The 23,494-nt window shown below is 35.4% G+C and overlaps 1 protein-coding gene across 1 annotated transcript in view; it reads left to right on the top strand.

The window, feature by feature from the left end:
* Positions 1–23,494, top strand: part of piezo2b (piezo-type mechanosensitive ion channel component 2b) — a 120,779-nt gene that overhangs the window by 11,115 nt on the left and 86,170 nt on the right. The window contains exons 3-6 of the mRNA XM_077222092.1: positions 5,131–5,256; positions 9,851–9,893; positions 18,571–18,733; positions 22,217–22,514. Of these exons, the coding sequence (XP_077078207.1) occupies positions 5,131–5,256; positions 9,851–9,893; positions 18,571–18,733; positions 22,217–22,514 (630 nt within the window). The remainder of the gene's footprint in view (positions 1–5,130; positions 5,257–9,850; positions 9,894–18,570; positions 18,734–22,216; positions 22,515–23,494) is intronic.

Here is a 23,494-nt window from a genome sequence, read left to right as displayed (position 1 = left end):
TATAAAAGAGAAACATTAACTTGGTTTGAGTCATGTGATCCTAAACACTTTTGTTATGTCACTCCCTTAAATATGATGTCGAAGAAATAATGTAAATTATTTAAATGTCACAAGTGGGGTTGAACAGAAAGTGCAGGGTTGAATTGTATGCATAAATTATGTTAGAAACAAAGTAATATTTAGTTATAGTCACTACTGCTCAAAAGTTTGGGGTCTGTACATTTTTAAACATTTTAAAAAGTCTCTTTTTATGCTCACCAAGGCTTTATTTATTTTATCAAAAATACAGTAAAACAGTGAAATATTATTACAATTTAAAATAACTGTTTTCTATGTGAACATATTGTAAACTGTAATTTATTCCTGTGATCAAAGATTAATTTTCAGCATCATTACTCCAGTCTTCAATGTCACACGATCCTTCAGAAATCAGTATAATATGATGATTTGATGCTCAAGAAACATTTATGAATATTATCAATGTTGAAAACCGCTGTGCCTGATACATTTTTTCAGGATTATTTGATAAGCTATTTAAAGATATTGGTATAAAGTTCAAAATAAAAGCATTTATTTGAAACGGAAATTTTTGTATAAATGTTTTTACTGCCACTTTTGATCAATTTAATTGGTACTTGCTTAATAAAAGTATTAATTGCTTTCAAAAAGAAATCTCACTGACCCCAAACTTTTGAACTGTGAGGGTGGTTTATTTTAAATATAATGTAATATACATTAGAGTGAGGACAGTGTTTTTTATGGTCCATTTCTGCTCTGTTCATGGAGGTGTGTTCGGATGCTTGTTTACCGATTGTTAATTATGTATAAGAGAAGGTTTTCATGGAATAAGATGAAAGAGGAAGAGGACAGGACATTTTAAGTGGTCTACGCACACTCATCAATAGTTCAGTAGACCTGTGCTCATAGTAAGAGGAATGCATGCTGGAGTTCACACAGATTCATCAGGCCTTATGGGATTCTGGCTGTGGGAATATGCAAATGTTGGGAAAAAAGCAATAATATGGGATGCTGTTAATATGAGATTTTTGATCATGCAATTGGAAAATGGAAATGCCTGCAGGTGTCTGTGGAAAAAGTGTTGCATGCAAACCCAGATTCACACACGCACTTCTGTATTTTTGCTTTGTTTACAACAGACAAAACAGTTCAGAGGCTTTGAATGAATGACTCATTCTGTTCCTATGATCAAATAAATTGATAGTCTTTATAGAATTAAGTACACTTTTGCATCCTGGTCACGTTTCATTTTAAATTTTAGGCACATTTTAGGTCAAACCTATGCCTGGAAAATTATACTTAAAAAGTTATTATACGTGTGTGTGTGTGTGTGTGTGTGTGTGTGTGTGTATTTCTATTTTAAATAAATACTGTTCTTTTTTTAAACTTTTATTTATCAAAGAATCCTGGAAAAAGTATCACAGGTTATAAAAAGAGAAAGAAAAGCAGCACAAATGTTTCCAACATTGATATATATACATATATAAAATCATCATATTATACTGATTTCTGAAGGATCATGTGACACTGAAGACTGGAGTAATGATGCTGAAAATTCAGCTTTGATCGCAGGAATAAATTATAATTTAAAGTATATTAAAATAGAAAACAGTTATTTTAAATTGTAATAATATATTACTATTTTTTTCTGTATTTTTTATGAATAAAAATAAATGTAGTGGTATATTTAACTATATATATAACTAATGTGTATATTTAAATATATATATAATTTAACGATTAAAATCGTCATATGATTCAAGGAATATTTCTACTCAAAAAACAGTGATTTATAAAGGTTGAAAATGTTTATTTTAGTCAGTGGAGAAGAATTCAAAGCGTTGTCAGTTTTGGCAAGTGTTTTGTCTATGATGTCTGGAGCTGTGAGATGTTGGCTGTATTTTTCTGTAATGTTATCTAAACAATGAGGTGAATTCATGTCTTCTGTCAGGTTCTGTTAAGCGTGGAACCTTCCAGTTATTGGGAATATAGATATGAATATAGATAAGGGAGATAAAGTGACTTTTTATGTCGTATTTCTCTTGGCTTGATTCATCTTTGTCTGACACTATCAAGTGTCTTTGAGGTCCAAAACATTTGCTGTACGTGACAAAAAATAAAGTTAATTTTATTTTCCTTCCATAGTTTTAACAGAAGGCAGATGTTTTTTAAGCTTTCTCTGTCTGTGTGCATTCACTATCTTATCCAGTACAATATATTTACACATTTGACAGATGCTTTTAGCAAGATACAATGCACTGAAGATATACGTTGTGTTAATATGTAAATTCCTTAAGAATCGAGCCAATAACCTTGATGTTTCTATATGTCAAAATACTCGTGAAGGAGATTCTGAGACGTCAACATCTTGCCCACAAAATTAAAGGGTTAGTTCACCCAAAAATGCTCTCATAATTTACTCATCCTTAAGCAATCCTAATTGTAAATGACTTTCTTCTTTTAGCTGGACACAATCAGAGTTATGTAAAAAATATCCTGGCTCTTCCCAGCTTTGTAAATGGGAGTGAATGGCACAAAAAAAGCTTATCCATCCATCATTAAAGTAATCCATACGAGGGAGTTAATAAAGGCCTTCTGAAGCAAAACCATACGTTTTTGTATGAAAAATATCCATATTTATACCTTTATAAAATTTAATCACTGGCTTCTTGCCATTTAAATATCTGCTCCAAATTGTATATTTATCTTCAGTTTGAATAAAACTGAGCTGTTTTTATCCTCCATATTCTCACTATATCACACTATAAAAGCTGATGCATCAAATAATATATTCATCTGCAACCCCCTCTCCCCCTTTTTTTCCTATCCTAGAGGTTCAATAAACAATACTTTTGTCCTGATTTTTATTTCATATGTCAGGCTTTATAGAGTTAAAAGGCCCCTGGAGTCTTTGAGGCCCCAAATAAAAGCTGAAGTTGCTGCAGAAGTGGCAAAAACTGCAGTAAATTGAAAGTTCAGGAGGGATTCAGTGTTTTTTATATGACATGAATGAGGGTCTTGGCAGAGATGTGCTTGCTAAACTACACATAAACTAACAACCCCTTCCCTCTGTTAGGGAGAAATGAACACAAATGTTTTTGCACACTGTGTTTTATAGAGTAAATCAGGACAAGCGAGGACGAATAGCTAGCATCTGGCAGCGCTTCTCACCGTCTGGATTCTTACGATTATGTCTCACTTGTGGCTAAAATGATCTCCATTAGGACGCATTACATGTGATGATTCGCACAGCCATGCTCAGGCCTGCGCCGCATCGGAAAATATCGATTGTTGGTAGAGAAAAACACTCTAAAAATACTTTAATACTTCATTTGACCTTGGTGTTATGCTATTTGAGAGTGCTAAAACAAAGAGGCTTTCACGATTAGCTGTTGTTAGTCTTGTAAGAACAACACTGAACGCTTCTGTAACACAAGCTCCATTAGCATCATCTCTCCTAGCTGGAGCTGCTTTAGAAAGACGTATGTACATCCAAGCTTTCATGGTGTAGAATCATGTATTCTGATTTTCATTAGTTATTTCTCAACTTTTCGATTTTTTGTTTTACGGTATAGAAGCGTATTTGTGTTTCATCTGAATTTTGCTTCTGTGGGTCCATAAAAAAAGTCTTAAAATGTCTAAAATTCAGTTAGATCAAATGTAAGTTTTAAAGGCCTGGTTTTACAGACAGGGCTTAGATTAAGCCTTAGTTTAATTAGGACATTTAAGTAGCTTTTATAAACTTGCTTTAGAAAAAAACATTACTTTTGTGCATTTTAAGAAAAAACAATGGCACTGACATATTTTAAGATGTGTCAATTTTTATATATATATATATATATATATATATATATATATATATATATATCATTTATTATATATCATTTATTATATATAATAAAATATATTTATACCAAAAAAATTAGTTAATGCATTTTTTATTTCATTTTATATTAGTTTTCATATATTATATTTTATTTTATTAGTTTAGTTTATAAATAAATATATGCTAATATTTTATTTTATATTTTATTAAATTTTATGTTATGTTTAATTATTTTATTTTATTAAGATAGATATGTCAGTGCAAATTGCTTTTAGTTAAAACGGCTCAAACATGCATTTTAGTCTGGAACTAGTCTTGTCTTTAATCTCTTAAATTATATAACAAAAGTATTTTTGGAATTTTGGACGGAAAAACTGGAATTTCGATACAGCCTAATGTGATTGTTAAACTTCAAAAGCAGATCATTTTAATTAAATAAATGTTAAAACGAAGTGAAAACATGTCACAGGCTCGCGGTTTCAGAGCAGTTCGCAAACAATGAATATGCGCATTTATGTCAAGCGATTGCTTATTTACTGTTGATGAATTATGTCAATGTTTACTTTATAGTGTTTATATTATAATATGTTGTAGATGGTTGTAAGTGTTCATATTTTATCTCCATTTTCTTGATGTGCAGCTGAACGCAACGAATAGGCTTTTCAAAATAAGAGTCTGGGTGTATTTCCTGCTTGTTTATTAATAAAAGTCCAATATTGACCTCAAATGTATATGTATTGATATAGTGCATAAAACAATTTCAGTACATATGCATAACCAGAATAAACCATCTCTTGAGCATTTTAAACCTGAACGTGTACCGCAGCATTTTTGAAGTAAATAAAAAACCTGATAGCGATCATGATTTATTTTGAGATTGCATGTTTTTGATGTAGGCTATGTATTAATTTGTGCTGGTCTTAAAACTCTTACACTTGCTCCCTCTAAGTTTCTCATGAAATATTACCAAACATCAAGTCATTTAGCAGATATTTTTGTCTAAAATGATTTGCAAACCATTTATTAAGGGGACAATCATTCTGGAGTAAAGGAATAATTCGCCTAAAAATAATTATTTTACTCATCCTGATATTGTTCCAAAACTTTATGCTGTTATTTTTTTTCTGTGGAACTGTTTTTCAAGAAAGAAATGAGGGTGTATAATGACAAAATGTCCTTTTTTCACTACACCACTATGACTTCCATGAGTTTGAGATAAAATGGTTCATCAACATGTCAGACATGAATCAGAAGAACTGACTGTTCTGTTGCTGTTTCTCCTCCAGGCCACACGGGGCACTTGCTGATGTCTTTATGCTTCTGCAGTATGAGCTTCCTCTTCATCCACATCGTCTATCAAATCACAATCCACAGTTTGCTGGCTGGAGAAAATATCAATTCTGGGTTCAACTGTAAGTTACACTTATTTTATGGTTCATTAAGTTCATGCTCCATAATAAAGAGTCATCAACTGAGGATGTTATGTCAGTGTTGATGACTAGAAAGTCGTGCTAGTAGAATTATTACTATCTACTGGCATGGCAAACGTTGTTGCTGAATTTTATTTTATTTTAAATAATTTAATTCAATTTAATTTGTATTTAATTAATTTTTTTTAACTTTATTTTATATTTTTGGCAGTACAATGATAAAATTACCATTATTTTTTTTTATTATATTTTATTTTATGTATATTTTAATTAAATGTTTTAACATATAATTAAATATATTTTATAATAAAAATAGATTTTATTTTATATTTTACTTTATATTAATATATAAATATACATATAATAAAAAAAAAATCAGATTAGTTTTTCATATATAATAATATATATATAATATAATATATTTAATAATAAAATGAACGTTATTTTATGTATTTTTTATTTAATTAAATGTTTTAACATATAATTAAATATATTTTATAATAAAAATACATTTTATTTTATATTAATATTAAATGTATATATAATTTAAAAAATTCAGTTTAGTTTTTCATATAATATTATACATATATAATATTATTACATATATAATAATGTATATAGTATAATATATTTAATAATAAAATTAATGTAATTTTATGTATTTTTTATTTTATATATATATATATATATATATATATAATACAATATATTTTATAATAAAAAATATTTACCTGTTTTTTTTTGTTTTGTTTTTTCGAGTGACATGTGTCCTGTACATTTCTGTGAAATTCACTCTTATGGCATAGGACTGTAAAACCTTTAAAGCACACAGAGGTCCGATACAACAATCTGTATGGACGTCTGTGTGACTGAAACGGCTCTTCATGCTGCATGAACACACTGTTTATAATAGAGTAGCAAGATCGACTCACACATCAGTAGAAGAAACCTAGTCCTCCTTAAGCCCTATTCGCACGGGATTAGTATTATCTGGGGACCTCGTGTGATTTAGAAATTACCCCCCCCCCCCCACATCTGAATTTCATGTGACGCATTCGCACGGGATAACCGAAGCCTGTGATTTTACTCAAATTTACTGACTTATCTCCCGGATATGACGTCAATAGGCTATTGCTTGGAAATGTCTTTTCGTTATAGGTCTAGCTGTATGATATATTATGACATAAACAGAACAAAATTCCTTATGCTGCTATACATGTCATTCATCTCCATCTAATCATCCATTTTGTTTTTGCTCTTCTGATGATTTTCAGCTTTCACTTTCTGCAAATTGTGTAGTTGTGTATAGCGATATGACCCAGCACCCAAAATACTATCAAAACACTCCAACACAGCTTCCATTCTTCGCGAAAGATGCATAAAAAGGCGCACATGAAACAAAAACCTTGAAAAAATGATATACGATCCGGCCAAATCACAGAGATGCTGATTCACACGGGACTAATATTACCACAGAACCTCGGTGTTCGGCGATATATAGTTAGTTATTTGCGGGGAATTTTTACTTTACAAATTACAGACATGGCCGATTCGCACGGGATTGGGATCTCAGACAAACTCCGCAATTATTGCAAATGACTAGAGGTCACCAGGTAATACTTATCCCGTGCGAATAGGACTTTAGTCTTCCTGTCTTTCACACTGGGAATAAAGACCGAGCTGTGCTCAGGGGTCACTGACCTCTGACCTTCATCGCTCCACTGACCTCCTTCTGCTGACCACGCTTATTTTATCATTGCACTGCCTGGCATGAATTATGGACCAGTCGAATTAAGATGAACTGACAATATATTTCTCTGACAGCCGGCTAAGGGGAACATTAGATTGAGTTATAGACATTTATGACCTCAAAACCAGGTAAAAAAAGGCTTCTGGCTTAACTGTTTTATTGATGCTTTGGAAATATTGTACCTTGAAAGAAATACCAAATTATGAATATACACTGTGTAACCCGCATGAACAGTGTTTCTCATTTCCAGCCCCCGTTTTTAATACATTGTACTGGAAAAGTTTTGTTTGTGTCAAATCATGAAGATACAGTGCTTAGCATACGTGAATATACCCATGCTAAAGTTGACTAAAAATAGGAATAAAAAATCATCTTTTGGAAATTGATCTTAATGCCTTAATTAAAAAAATGAGGGAAAATCCAACCTTTAAAGGCACCAATTTTTTTTGTGAATGAATAATGTATCGTAAATAAATAAATGTTCTTCCTTAAAATACAGGTTGCGTAAGTCAGGACACCCCTATGTTAAATTCCCATAGAGACAGGCAGATTTTTATTTTTAAATGCCAGTTATTTCATGGATCCAGGATAATATGCATCCTGATAAAGTTCCCTTGGCCTTTGGGATTAAAATATCCCACATCATCACATTCCCTTCACCATACCTAGAGATTGGCATCGGGCACTTTCCATAAGATCATCTCTCAATGCAAATCAAACCAGCTATTAGCCTAACTGAAATAACCCCATGCCAAGGGTGTCCTGACTTATGCATCCTGTATTTTAGGGAAGAACATTTATTTATTTACGATACATTATTCATTTACAAAGAAAATTGGTTGATTTTCCCATATTTTTTTAATTAAGGCATTAAGATCAATTTCCATTTTATTCCTTTTTTTAGTCAACTTTAGCATGTGTGTGTTCACTTATAAGCACTGTATGTTTCGTCTTTCTCGCCGCAAGCTTGACTTTAAATAACTGTGAGAGAGGATTATGGGAAATGTGCCACTTAGATTTGTCTTTACCCTCCGATTGTTCCCGTCTGAACGATGAAGACATTACTCGCGTCCCGCAGAGACTGAAGACTATTTACTGTTTCTGGGAATGACAAAGCGGTTCACCTTTCTTTTATAACCCTTTTCAGAGCTGATGATTAGACATTTTGTTTTATTTAGACACTTTCTTGTTAGTTCTGTCCTGACATTTGAACTTAATACAGTATGTCTGGGTGTCCATCATAATATATTAAACTCATGATCATATCAGTTAGATTTCTTTTATTACAATGTCACATTTAAGTCATCTTTGTGTCTAGCTATCTCCAAAATAATAACACGTCATTATCATTTGTCATATTTTGACTAACGAAAGGTTTCGATGCTCCTTAATGGAATTAAATGACATCCATTTGTCTTGTAGAAATTGGGGACGTGTTTTGATTTTCCTTTTTGTTTCAGAAAATAGATCCTCATAACATTTGCGTTCTTCCCAGTAGGTTTGTTGTCGACGTTATATTGGTGTGATTTGAATGTGATATTGAGTCCCGTCTGTAACAGCACTTCAGTCTCTACGGCTATTCAATATAATTACTCTCCTAATCTGCTAAGAAACACAGTCTGACGTATTGATTTGTGATTACTGTAAATAATACAGACACATCTAAGTTTACGGATGTCAGACACAAGTGCTTATGTCAATTGTTGTGCACTGTCCCTTTTAAAATAAAAAAAAGCAATATAAATAATCATAAAGCAATGGCTCTATGGTGAATTTACAATGGTATTTACAAAGAGGTATTGTTAGGCAAGACATGAAGTGCCTAAAACCCCCTTTACCATAGTAAAGTCTACAGCTTAAGTGTGCAAGATCACAGCAACTTAAAATAAATAACTAAACAATAATTAAGAAAAATATATCAATAGATCACATTAACTGATAGTCATATTGATATAATTAATACATTTATTTAACATTGGTATATTTTATTTTAAAGTTATTTTAATTGGTTATTTAACTTTTAATTGTTCATTTTAAGTCTTTTAATTTGGTTTAATTAAAAAAATGGTTGATATGTTTTAAATAAATGTATTATATCAATATAACTATATTGGTGTCAGTGCATGCTTGGATTTATATGTATGTATATGTATGTAACCATGTAGAATTTATTTGAACAAATATCTTTAAATATTATATTTTTTTACATTTTTAAATTTGGTTGAATTAAAAAATGGTTGATATATTGTTAAATAAATGTATTAATTTGATCAATATGACTACATTGGTATAAGTCTATTTTTATGTTTTTATGTTTGTTTTTTATAAATTTTTCTAGAATTATTTTTATTAATTAATTTTTATTCTTTTTTAATTTGGTTGAATTAAAAAATGGTTGATATACTGTTAAATCAATGCATTTTTTTTTTATCAATATGACTATACGGGTATCAGTTAATGTTTTTATTTATTTATTTATTTTTGTTTTTATTTTTACTTAACTTAGAAATCACAAATAAATGAAAGAGGAAAGAGTAATTGAAGTTAGAAGAGCGGTTCTCTTTAAATATAGTGTCTTGCTCTTTTTAAAGGTTACGTGTCGTCTCGTCACATTAATCATCACTAGACTCATTAATTCCTCAAAGTAGCGCAGAAATGACCTTCAGTGACCCTGTAGTTTGATAAGGAAATCCACCTTGGCTCTTGTCAGTGTTTAAAGAAAGCCCTCGGCGCTGGTTATCGCTGAATCTCTCTGTGCTTTCATAGTCAGTGTGCTGGGAAACTCTATACAATGGCTAGTAAAGCTTTATCTCTTGTATTTACCAGGTTCGGTGTGGGAGAAGTCAATACGACAGATTGGTTTCGAGAGGTGAGTCCAAGCGCTTATTTTAATTGCCAGCCTATAAATTGCCTGAGAAACATTTTATGAATGTTTAATTTCATGCCTGTTTATCAAACTCTCACATCGCTGAAAGGTTTTTAATTGAAAATGTTTTTACTGCGTGAAGTGGATTCTTTAGGCCTGCAACTTTTTTATAGCAGACACTAAACCTTCAACAAGCACTACAAAAACAACCCAGATTATTGATTCAGTTTTTATTGAAGCCTTTGAGGGGAAAAGAGAAGGTATTGTTGGTGGTACAGTCATTTTGTGTCATTGGCTATATTGGGAATGGACCAGCATATACAGTACATACTGTGTACAGTTTATTTTTTTAAATGATATGTAAAAACAATGCAATGATGCACATTATAAGTAGTCATATGCTACATTGTCACATGAACCCTTTATGTTGCTTATCATATTAATCTTAACTTAACAGTATTACTTAACAGTAAGTGTCTGGTTCATACTTACTTCTGGTTCATTTCTCACACTGATGAGAATACCATCAATTGATGGTAATTTTTTTAATTTTTCATTTTAATTAAAGCTACACTCTAAAAAAGCCTGCGTTGTTTTAACACAATTTTGGGTCAAATATGGACAAACCCAACCGTTGGGTTAAAAATTTAATTTAAAAAATGTAACCCAGCCATTGGGTTTGTCCATATTTGACCCAAAGTTGGGTTGAAACAACCCAGCATTTTTTAGAGCGTACACTGCTGTTTAAAAGTTTGGGGTCGTTTGGATTTTTAAAAATGTATTTGAAATAAGATGCTCACAAAGGCTGCATTTATTTGATCGAAATACAGTAAAAACAGTAATATTGTAAAATATTATTATGATTTAAAATAATGGTTTTCTATTTAGATATACAGTATCAGTCAAACGTTTGGAAACATTATTAATTTTAATGTTTTGTAAGAAGCCTTTTCTGCTTAAGCCTGCATTTATAGGATCAAAAATACAGACAAAAAACAGTAAAATTGTGAAATATTATTAAGATTTAAAATAATGGTTTTCTATTTGAATTAGTGCTGCACGATTAATCATATCGCAATCGCGATGTCAAGCCTATGAGATTATATGACGCAAAATGCTGCGATTTTATATGAAATAAACAAATTAGGGCTGTTAATGCAATTAACGCAGCATCTGTTATTTTTTGTCATCCTTTGGCTAGTGTTACATGATCCCGCTCTTATTCGTGCAAATGTCTTTAAACCATTCATGCGCGACAAGTCAAAAGAGAGCGCGCTGCCCGTGAACGTCCTGACTGTGACTCACAGAAAGACGCGCGCCAGTATACAGTTCTCTCTCGCACTTGAACGAAGGATAACACACACAATTATGCCACAATGTCATTTTGTAGAGTATCTTCATAACATAAGAGTTGTGAGAGAATGACGCGTGTGAGATTCGTGTCTCTGTCAGCAGCGGCTGCTCTTAAAGGGATAGTTCACCTTTTATTGACATTTATTATGGGTTTATGTGAGGATTGTTTGAAGCCTAATAAATGTTTTTAAAAAAATGTATAGCTTTCAATTGTAATGATGGAAAATGTCTTATTCATCATTAAAGGTGTTATCAATCATTTAGTTGTTGTTGCTAGTTTGAGTTGAGAAATACACATTTCAGAATTATCACTTATCTGTGTGTGTATTTTGCTTTAGGACCAAGCAAGTTGACTCATAAAACCATTTGTTTATTATATCGCAATCGCAATATTGACCTCAATAATTGCAATATGTTATTTTCCCCAAATCGTGAAGCCCTAATTTGAATATATTTTGAAATGTAATTTATTTCTGTGATCAAAGCTGAATTTTCAGCATCATTACTCCAGTCTTCAATGTCACATGATCCGTCAGAAATCATTCCGATATCATTCTAATATGCTGATTTATTATTAATGTTGTAAACAGTTGTGCTCGCTTTTTATGTTTTTATAACCTGTAATACTGTTTTGAAGATTGATTGATAAATAAAAAGTTAAAAAGAACAGCATGTATTCAAAATTTAAATCTTTTGTATAAAATATTCTACACTACCGTTCAATTTTTTTTTTAAAGAAATTAATACTTTTAATCAGCAAGGATGCATTAAATTGATAAAAAAGTGACAGTAAAGATTTAATTTGTTAGAAAAGATTTCTATTTTGAATCATTTATGTTCTTTTTAACTTTTTATTCATCAATGAATCCTGAATACATTTTTTACCGGTAGTGTAAGTAAAAATAATAATAATAAAAAGTGACCCATTTAAAGATGAACATTTTGAGAAGTTCAGCCTAAAGCAACTGGTTTTCTGATACGATACTGTAAGGATATCACTTATCACTTGTTTGCTAAATCCCTTAAAAGCGTGTAATAAGCTTGCACACACTAGACGGATGAGTTTTTAAGTGTTTTTAAGTACTTCAGCAAACAGAGACAGATAACATTACACTCCACTTACACTGCGGCCAGAAGTCTGCCGTCCACCAGCAGCTCCAAACCTGCCGTTTCCATGAGCAGCGCTAAACACAATTAAACCTGAACCACTGTTGACAGCACGATCTTTCAAAGCCTACTCTGATGTGTGTGTGCTCTGGCCTGATGTGTGTGTGCTCTGGCCTGATGTTTGTTTGTGTGCGTGTGTGCTCTGGCCTGATGTGTGTGTGTGTGTGTGTGTGTGTGTGTGTGTGTGTGTGTGTGTGTGTGTGTGTGTGCTCTGGCCTGTGTGTGATCTGGCCTGATGTGTGTGTGTGCTCTGGCCTGATGTGTGTGTGCTCTGGCCTGATGTGTGTGCTCTGGCCTGATGTGTGTGTGTGCTCTGGCCTGATGTGTGTGTGTGCTCTGGCCTGATGTGTGTGTGTGCTCTGGCCTGATGTGTGTGTGTGCTCTGGCCTGATGTGTGTGTGCTCTGGCCTGATGTGTGTGTGCTCTGGCCTGATGTGTGTGTGTGCTCTGGCCTGATGTGTGTGTGTGCTCTGGCCTGATGTGTGTGTGTGCTCTGGCCTGATGTGTGTGTGCTCTGGCCTGATGTGTGTGTGCTCTGGCCTGATGTTTGTGTGCTCTGCCCTGATGTGTGTGTGCTCTGGCCTGATGTGTGTGTGCTCTGGCCTGATGTGTGTATGTCTGGCCTGATGTTTGTGTCCTCTGACCTGATGTGTGTGTGCTCTGGCCTGATGTGTGTGTGCTCTGGCCTGATGTTTGTGTGCTCTGGCCTGATGTTTGTGTGCTCTGGCCTGATGTTTGTGTGCTCTGGCCTGATGTTTGTGTGCTCTGGCCTGATGTGTGTGTGCTCTGGCCTGATGTGTGTGTGCTCTGGCCTGATGTGTGTGTGTGCTCTGGCCTGATGTGTGTGTGTGCTCTGGCCTGATGTGTGTGTGCTCTGGCCTTATGTGTGTGTGCTCTGGCATGATGTTTGTGTGCTCTGCCCTGATGTGTGTGTGCTCTGGCCTGATGTGTGTGTGCTCTGGCCTGATGTGTGTGTGCTCTGGCCTGATGTTTGTGTGCTCTGGCCTGATGTGTGTGTGCTCTGGCCTGATGTGTGTGTGCTCTGGCCTGATGTTTGTGTGCTCTGGCCTGATGTTTGTGTGCTCTGGCCTGATGTTTGTGTGCTCTGGCCTGATGTTTGTGTGCTCTGGCCTGATGTGTGTGTGCTCTGGCCTGATGTGTGTGTGCTCTGGCCTGATGTGTGTGTGCTCTAGCCTGATGTTTGTGTGCTCTGGCCTGATGTTTGTGTCCTCTGGCCTGATGTGTGTGTGCTCTGGCCTGATGTTTGTGTCCTCTGGCCTGATGTGTGAGTGCTCTGGCATGATGTTTGTGTGCTCTGGCCTGATGTTTGTGTGCTCTGGCCTGATGTTTGTGTGCTCTGGCCTGATGTTTGTGTGCTCTGGCCTGATGTGTGTGTGCTCTGGCCTGATGTGTGTGTGCTCTGGCCTGATGTTTGTGTGCTCTGGCCTGATGTTTGTGTGCTCTGGCCTGATGTTTGTGTGCTCTGGCCTGATGTTTGTGTGCTCTGGCCTGATGTTTGTGTGCTCTGGCCTGATGTGTGTGTGCTCTGGCCTGATGTTTGTGTGCTCTGGCCTGATGTGTGTGTGCTCTGGCCTGATGTGTGTGTGCTCTGGCCTGATGTTTGTGTGCTCTGGCCTGATGTTTGTGTGCTCTGGCCTGACTGTGATTCTATTAAGTGTGGTTTCCTGAGTGCGGGAATCTCGACCTGCACCTTTTTCCAAGCAGCGCTGGTCGGATGGCTCGATTCTTCATAAGTGGCCGGTAGTTCAGCTGTAAACTGTTTATACTCCTAAGTGACCTGTTAGTTGAGCGAAGGCATTTATCTGTGACATAACGGCCCGCTGATGTCAATCACATGAGCGCAATGGAGTTGATGCAGGAATAAGTTGTGAAGTGGATGTTTGGGGTCTGAAATTCATTGTTACAAGCAAAGATTTTGGCGAAAGAGGTAGAGATTTCTTAATCCTTGTATTATGTTGCGGGTCAATTTGACCCGAAACACAAAATTGAGTTTCCAGAATTACTGGATAACCTAGTATATATATTTTATACATATAAAGTTTTGACACCCTGAGGTGTTGTGGAAGGCGTATACAAAATGTCTGACGAGTTTGATGTTTTTGAGTCATTTTGAACCTCAATTTCATGGTTAACCGCAGCTGCACAGACCCACAATTTTAAAAAATGATGTATGAACTGCCCTCTGTGAGTATTTAAATGTACATTTAAGCATTTGGCAGACACTTATATCCAAAGAAATGTACACTGTGTTGAAGGTGTAAATTTTTATCAGTTTAAGAATCTTAAAGGATTAGTTCACCTCAAAATGAAAATTTCCTAATAATTTACTCACCCCAATGCCAACCAAGAAATCCATGTTTTTCTTTCCTCAGTGGAAGACAAAATAATTTTTGTGAGGAAAACATTTCTGGATTTTTCTTCGAATAATGGACTTCAATTGCAACCAACGTTTTGAAGTCCAAATCAATGCAGTTTCAAAGGTCTTTGAAGTGCTTCAGTGGACTGTGCACGATCACAGCTGAGGAAGAGCTTATCTAGCGAAACAATAGGTCATTTTCAAAAATATATATATATATACTTTTTAACTACAATTGTTCGGATTGAGCTGATCTGCAACGTGCCGGGAACTACATCATCACGTTGAAAGGTCAGGCTCGAAAAAAAACTTAGGTTTTAAAAGATTTAAACACCGAGGATACGCACACGTAAGGACCATTTTCTTGGATGGCATTGGGATGAGTAAATTACGAGGAAATTTTCATTTTGAGGTGGACTAATCCTTTAATACCGCTGGGAATCGAACACATGATTTTGGTGTTGCTAGCGCCATGCTCTACTGTTTGAGCTTCAGGAAAACACACAAAAGTATTACAAAAACATTTAAAAAATAATATAAAATTCCATTACACTTTATTTCAAGGTGACATAGTAATCTTGTACTTACTCAAATAAGCACTGAGTATTATTAATTAACCAAATGTGCTGACTTTAGAGTTACGGTTAGGGTTTGGTTTAGGGTTACTTGTAATTACTGTTATTACCAGAGTAAGTACATGTAGTAACGTGTAACTACGTCACCTTAAATTAAAGTGTTAAAAAAAAAAAATTTTAATGAAAAAAGAAGTTACAATTCTGTTATTTTTTGAAAACAAATGGTTAAAAATAGCTGTTAAATACAGTTTTCAAAATAAATTGTTCATAGAAGTATTAATATTAAAGGTTCGCCGTTCAAACCAGATTTTCATAATGCAGTTTTTTGTGTGGATTCTTTTCTATCCAAATTCGTTCCCAGAATTAGAACATAATACAATGTAATTTGCAATCTGAAAGCAATCAATCTGCGTATTTGTGCATGAAACAAGACAGCAAAACAGTTTAATTTGTGTCAGTTGTATTTTATTATTATTTTATTTTTTAATTTATCATTATTATTATTATTATTTTACAATCCTGATCCACCAATATGGTAATGAAAGTTATGGCAAAAAGGTCAGATATCGCTGGCAGCTCATCATGTCTACAATCTGCAAACAATCACACTGCATTTTGGTGCAAGATAACAAAACAACTTAATTCATTTCAATTCAATTCAATTCACATTTATTTGTAAAGCACTTTTCAAAATACATAGCATTTCAAAGCCGCTTTAAAGAAAAAAATGCATGTTTCTACATTACAGTTTAGAGTAATCAGTTATCAGAGGTTACTGTCAAACTAATGTCCATTTGTCAAAAATATACTCATCTCACTTGCACAAAAACATTCAGTATTCCCCAAAATGAATAAAAACAGTCAAATGCAATCTCAGAATTTTGTGCAAAAGTTTTATAATTAACTATGTTAAATTACACAAATATACTTTATGTATTTAATCTCAGTTTATTAACCAATGTCTTTGCTGCTGACCTACAATGATCTAATTCAACCATACTAATAAGCAAAAATGACTTTAGATTAGGTTTAGAAATAAGAGTGTTGAACTTCCTTCTCCTGTATCCTATTGTTATTTAATCAAGAACAGCAGCAGCTGAAAGGTTTGTTTGAGCGGCGCCCTCTACTGTACAGTAGTAAATATGCATTTCCTTCAGCCTTAGGCTTATTCATTTAACTTTCGATGTGAAAGGGCCTTAACAATTGGCAAAAATAGATTGGTTTAGCTGTTATTAAAAAACAAACAAATAAGCCCATGCAGGTGAGAAAAAGTAACGCAAAAGTAATGTAACGCATTACTTTCCATAAAAAGTAACTAATGGCGCTTTTCCATTACCAGTACCAGCTCGACTCGACTCGACTCGCCTTGGCTCGCCTCGACTCGGCTCGCTTTTCGTTCCGTTTTCCATTGCAGAAAGTATCGCCACAAATAGTACCCGGTCGTCATAGCGACGCCTTTCGTTCCTCGTTGCCCCATCAAGCTCTCGCTGGATCCTCTCTTCGGCAACCAAACAAAGGAATGTCTGCACCTCCTCGTTTGACCACGGCGTATTCTTCCGAGTTGCCATAATAATAGTAGTAAGTATCTCTGGCTAAACTATTTAAAAAAGGCGGGGTTATTCTGGATACTCCATCTGGCGCGTGCAATGATGACGCAGTGAATAGTGACGATTCTCTCTGACCAATCAGCAGTCGGCATTGTTTTCACGTCACATTTTAGTATCGCCTTAGCTCGCTTAGAACCTCGCCGGAGGTGGTACGAAAAAAAGTACCCGAAAGCAGGTACAGGTACAACTTTTACACAGTGGAAAACCAAACAAAGGCGAGTCGAGTCGAGCCGAGCCGAGCCAAGGCGAGCTGGTACTGTGTAGTGGAAAAGCGCCATAAGTAACGTACTTAGTTACTTTTTCGGGGAGTAACGCAATATTGTAATGCATTACTTTTAAAAGTAACTTTCCCCAACACTGCTCATTAAAGAATTTATCACAAGTTTAATTTGAGTCTTTTTGGAATGGCAAAACAACAACAACAACATACTAGTAGTGCTAAAATTAAATCTAGGCTTTTAATTTTTTTGTAAATTGAACGTTTGAATCCCAAAGACTTTTGTTTTTTAATGGATACACTGGTAAGGTTGGTGCAAATACTGTAAATAAGCTTTTTTCCCTCCTGGACTGTATCAAACACATCTTGTGATGTCTAGTTTCATTTCAGTCATGCAACTCTGTTGTATTTCTAGATGCATGCATAATAAATGCTTTAGTGCACCTGGAGCAACATTTAGTGTTCTCTCTAACTGGAAGTCTATATCTCGTATAAGCACATCAATCATTCCATACATCTGAGGTTATTGTATTCACCATATGTTTCCCTTTAGGACTTAATAATGGCATGAATAATTATTGATTGTCTGAATGACGGTGAAACTGATCATTAAAACACTGACACCTTCATTCAAACCTGTGCAGACTAAATCAACCTGACACAGACTAGGCACTTTCATTTCACTGTTGTGTACGTTTCAGAAGAACCCAGAATGTGTTTTATGAGAAATATTTATACTCTTTTAATATGGTGCGAGGCAGATTTTATTGAACTGGGTGGGGAAGCATATAAAAGGCGTTTTCTAGCACACAACAGATGTGTGAGAAGCTCAAACTGGAAAATGTTTGGAAAATGGGATTCTCACAATTGTTTTCCGCCTCTCACAGATGGCGTGCGGTTTTATAGGAATTCTGGCGATGGTAGTTTGTTTGTTATAGTCACGATTACCTGTAACAGATTCATGTGAATACTGGAACATTCGTTAAAGAAAGATGTATGTTGAACAATAATATATATACATTGAAAGAAGGCTCAGTAACACTTTATTTTACAGTGTCCTTGTTACATACTTACCATAGTAATAACAGTAAATTATGCATAATTGCATGCAACTAAACCTCAACCAAATCCGAATCCTATAGTAAGTGCTTGTAGTTGATTAATATTACGTGCAATTAAGATATAATTACACTGTAACAATGACACCTTCAAATAAAGTGTAACCGAATGCTCTGTGACTGTACTGTGTGTTTATCTGTTCTCTCTCTCTCTGTGTGTGTGTGTGTGTGTGTGTGTGTGTGTGTGTGTGTGTGTGTGTGTGTGTGTGTGTGTGTGTGTGTGTGTGTGTGTGTGTGTGTGTGTGTGTGTGTGCGTGCGTTTGTAGTGTTATTGGTGCAGATGCAAGCAATGGTATCCGAGTTTTCCTCCCGGATATCGGGATGTTCATGGCGAGCCTGTCCGTGTGGCTGCTGTGCCGAAAACTGGTTCACAAGTGTCCGAGTGAGGACATGGCCCAGGACAACCACGACTTCGAGCACGAGGAGAAGGTGTGTCAGAGTTACTGCATGAGTACTCAAACACACACACACACCAGACACCAGTTTAGCTGTCACCTCTGCTGATGGGTTTACTGGGCTGCAGTCTGACGCATTCCAAACACAATGATCATGGAAACACTTTTCGTCCCAGCACTGATGTATAGGCCTTCGTTCATGTACACAAATGCTTTTATTTAAAGTTTCTCTAAGCGATGTCACGCGTTTTTTAATCCAAAATATTTTTTGTCACATACAGCAAACATCTCCTCACTATCCGCTAGCTGCCTGTCCCCTGAACACACTTTAAAAAAAGGCGGTACTCCACAAACAACAACAAAAACAAACTGGGCTAACCCGCACCAGGAAACATAACAAACTGTTCCAGCCAATAACCGACCATAGATATATACACTAGATGTCGCCTTGGGGTTCTAAACATGCGTCAAAACCGCCGCCATCTTGGAACATGGGTCTTGTCATAGGAAGTAACTAGGTAACGCTGAATTCATGGATGATGCCGGAGTTTTTGTGCTGCGTGTGGATGTTCACACGAACGAAATCTAAAAACCAGAAAGCAAGGGATTACATTTCACAAATTTTGTAAATTTTTTAAAATTTCTCTGGACTCAATGATAAATACATGTCTGACTGTTGGAACGAACCAAAAGAACTAGAAAATCGCATTCATGACGATTTATGGTGATTTATGATGGCGACTCTATCGACGCTTTCATTCCCATGAACTGCCGTAGCCAAGGCGACATCTAGTGTATATATCTATGATAACCGACAAAAAGGATTTGGGGGGTTAGCGCGCGGATGAGGAGGAGGGGGGTCTAGCTAGCCTCCGTTTTGTTTGACAATACTTTAAACGTCAACAAGAAGTGAGGTCACCCAACATCGCTTAGAGTACCTTTAAACAAATATCATATAATAAGCCTGTTGTTATTTTTATATATTATATATTTATATTAGATTAATAATAATACTAATAATAATTAGAATATTAATTAGAATAATTAAATATCTACAGAGCTACTTTAACTTAATAATACTGTATTATTAATGTTACTTAAAGGGATAGTTCACCCAAAAATGAAAATTCTGTCAATAATTTCTCACCTTCATGTCATTCCAAACCTGAAAGACTTCTGTTCGTCTTTGGGACACAAATGAAGATATTTTTTATTAAATTTGACCGCTTTCTGTTCCTCCATTGACAGCCTACACAACTACCACTTCAGAAAATGTTGACCGCTCAATTCATACGGATTAGTTTTACGATCTCTTTATGAACTATTTGAAGCGTTAAAGTGGTAGTTGCGTAGCTGTCAATGGAGCAACAGAAATCTCCCAGATTTCATCAGAAATATTAATTTGTGTTTCGCAGATGAAACCCCGCTGGAGTGTAATGTTTGGTTTTGATACAAATCACGTGACAGTGAGATCCGCATTCTGAACTCATTCTTTTCCCTTTTCCATTTGCATGTTTATTAGGAGACGTGTTTATTTTAAATATAAATTAAGAAAATATTTGAAAAGTAGAAATAATGTGTTTAAATATTATATAATAGTGGGAATATTGTTTAACGGGTGTGTTAGGAGTAGGTGTAGGGTCCATGCTTTCATTCTTCTCGCATAATAAAATAATTTCAACTAAAAAACAATCAATCACATTCATTATCTGCATTCATTATCTAAAAAAAAGAATGTGTTTATTCTGCAACGGTGACTGTACATGATCCCTTACATGATTATGATTGGATGAATTAAAGTTTGCATGCCGTGCCAACCAGCAGCAGAAGTCTTGTTAAAGAACTTTACTATGTGAAATCCCATAATCACATTTTTTTTAAATCCCACCCCAGTAAAAGCTATCCACATTTTTGTTTTCCCAGAGAAAATCTTACAAAACTCACTGTTTTATGAGAACAGGTTTATGTGATTGGACGAGGAAAGGCACGTTATTAGAATAGACTTGTAAAGCAGATCATAAGAATATTCTAGATCAGTGGTTCCCAAAACCTTTTACAGTGGCTCTGAGGCATTCAACATCCTTCTGCCTTCCCCTCTCTCCATCCCTCCCTTCATCCACCTATCCATCCATCCATTCATCCCCATCCACCCATCCATCCAGCATCCATCTCTCCATCCATCCATCCATCCATCCGTCCACCTATCCATTCATTAACCTATCCAATCATCCATTCATCCATCCCTCCATCCATTTATCCCTCCATCCATCCGTCCATCATCCATCCACCTATCCATTCATCCACTTATCCATCCATCCATCCATCCATCCATCCATCATCCATCCACCTATCCATCCATCCATTCATCCACTTATCCATCCATCATCCATACACCTATCCATTCATCCACCTATCCAATCATCCATCCATTCATCCATCATCCATCCACCTATCCATCCATCCATTCATCCACTTATCCATCCATCATCCATACACCTATCCATTCATCCACCTATCCAATCATCCATCCATTCATCCATCATCCATCCACCTATCCATTCATACACCTATCAAATCATCCATCTATCCATCCATTCATCCCTCCATCCACCCATCCATCCATCATCCATCCACCTATCCATTCATCCACTTATCCATCCATCCATCATCCTTCCAGCTATCCATCCATCATTCATCCACCTATCCATCCATCCATCATCCATCCATCCATCCATCCACCTATCCATCCGTTCATCCATCCATCCCCCATCCATCCATCCATCCATCCACCTATCCATCCGTTCATCCATCCATCCATCCCCCATCCATCCATCCATCCACCTATGCATCCATCCACCATCCATCCACCTATCCATACATACACCTATCCATCCATCCATATTGCATTTTGTTTTAAGGATGATGAGCTGTAATACTAGGAGACATAAATAAAGTAAGAAACTTAAGATTAGAAGTTTAAAGAATTGCTTCATGCTGTAGCTAAACGTTTACCGGTGTTTATCAGTATGTACTACCGAGAGCAGGAAGTCGTTTCCTGTGCTGAAGGCCATACATATGGAGCCATTAAAGCTAGATGGGCCTTATTGTTTATTTGTGAATCTGTGTGTGAGATCAGAGTTAATCTAAACCAGATTGAACAGCACTTAAACAGAGAAATATTCTCGAAATGGACTACTATGCCACTTACTGCATACCGTTTGGTACTAATATTATATCTAGTATTTCAGACGGTATATATCATGCAATGATAAACATTTAAAAATTATGTTTTTTGTTCTATTTTTGCACTTTCAATTGTTTGTTCATCCAGATTTGGCTTTGGAAAAAAGGCAGCTGGTGGTGCAAACAATATTCACTAAGAAATTATTTGTAATTTTCACAATTAAGTCCACACTGCTTGCTTGGCGTGTATAATGCAGATTTTGACAATGTTGTAGGTCATATGTGTTTTTCATTCATACAGTAAATGTGCATGATTCTTGTTTTCTCTGATCAGACACAGGAGGAGATTGACGAAAAGGTGGAAAATGATGACGACGATGATGATGATGATGACGAAGATAACGAAATGCTGTTTGATGAGGACTTTGATGCAGAGGATGAGGCAGAGGAAGAGGAGCGTGACGGAGAAGGTGTGGATGAGGAAGAGGAGGAGGAAGAAGAGGTGCAGGAGAGCACAAAGATGAAGATTCTGCGCAGAGTCGCAGGAGTGGCAAATAAACTCAAAGAGATCATCGGTAACCTCATCACAACCGCTGGACAAGTGGTGGTCACCATTCTACTGGGATTAACAGGTGTGGATAGGTGATATTTTAACGTGAACTACCTTTCAAAAGTTCAAACCTGATATTTCAGCATCATTACTCCAGTCTTCAGTGTCACAATGATCATTCAGAAATCATTCTAATATGATGATTTGCTGCTCCAGAATCATTTATGATTATTATTATCAACGTTGAAAACAGTTGTGCTTAGGGTGAGCACCCGTCCCGCTTTGTGTTGTACCGCTCAGCATTTTCACCCCTTGTCCCGTACGTCGCATATTTTCATCAGTCTGTTGGTTTTTAATTATCATATTAAGAAAATTTGTCTTTTTAAGAAAGCATTTTATTTATTCTTTTTGCGGCGTAGTTTTTCAGCTATATTTAACAGCGCTTCGTCAGAAGTACAAATACAACAGCCATTTTTAAAATCCTATCCAATGGTTTAAAGCACAGAAGTAAACACGGTCACTAGTGGGTTGTGACCGCTGTCAATCAAAATGTGGAGCGGTGATTCGTTCCATGTGTTTCTGTCAGAAAACAAATGGATAATTCGGTAAATTAAATTTTAAATTTAACAGAATTTATCAACTTGTTTCCTGCTGTGGTTGTTTTAATTCACATCCTTTCTAAAAAATATGAACGTTTTTGGTTTAATATATTCTTAATATATAAGACTGTCAATGATCTAAATTCATGGTTTATATTTTATTTGTTCATTATTGTTACGTCCCTTTTTATATTGTTGTCTAGGGAATAAGGGAATAACACTTAAAAATTGCGTGTGTGTACCTCAATGTGCAGGACAGAGCAAGAAAAGAAACCGATCTCAAAACTCAGCTCGAAAGGATTTATTAATCCACAGTGCCATGATAAATGAGAGAAGAAAATAATATTTTCAAACAATGAATGAGAACAATAAACAAAATAAACAAACAAACAAACAAAAACCCAAGGTGGGAAGGCGAGCACGAGATATGCCAAATCAACAAATCAATAAAACAGAACAAACT

The sequence above is a fragment of the Siphateles boraxobius genome, unplaced genomic scaffold, assembly GCF_051911475.1.
Source record: "Siphateles boraxobius isolate OS27281-9 unplaced genomic scaffold, OSU_SipBor_1 86, whole genome shotgun sequence".
Taxonomy (NCBI): domain Eukaryota; kingdom Metazoa; phylum Chordata; class Actinopteri; order Cypriniformes; family Leuciscidae; genus Siphateles; species Siphateles boraxobius.
Note: the sequence above shows the minus strand (reverse complement) of the source record. Positions and strands in the feature narration are given on the sequence as shown.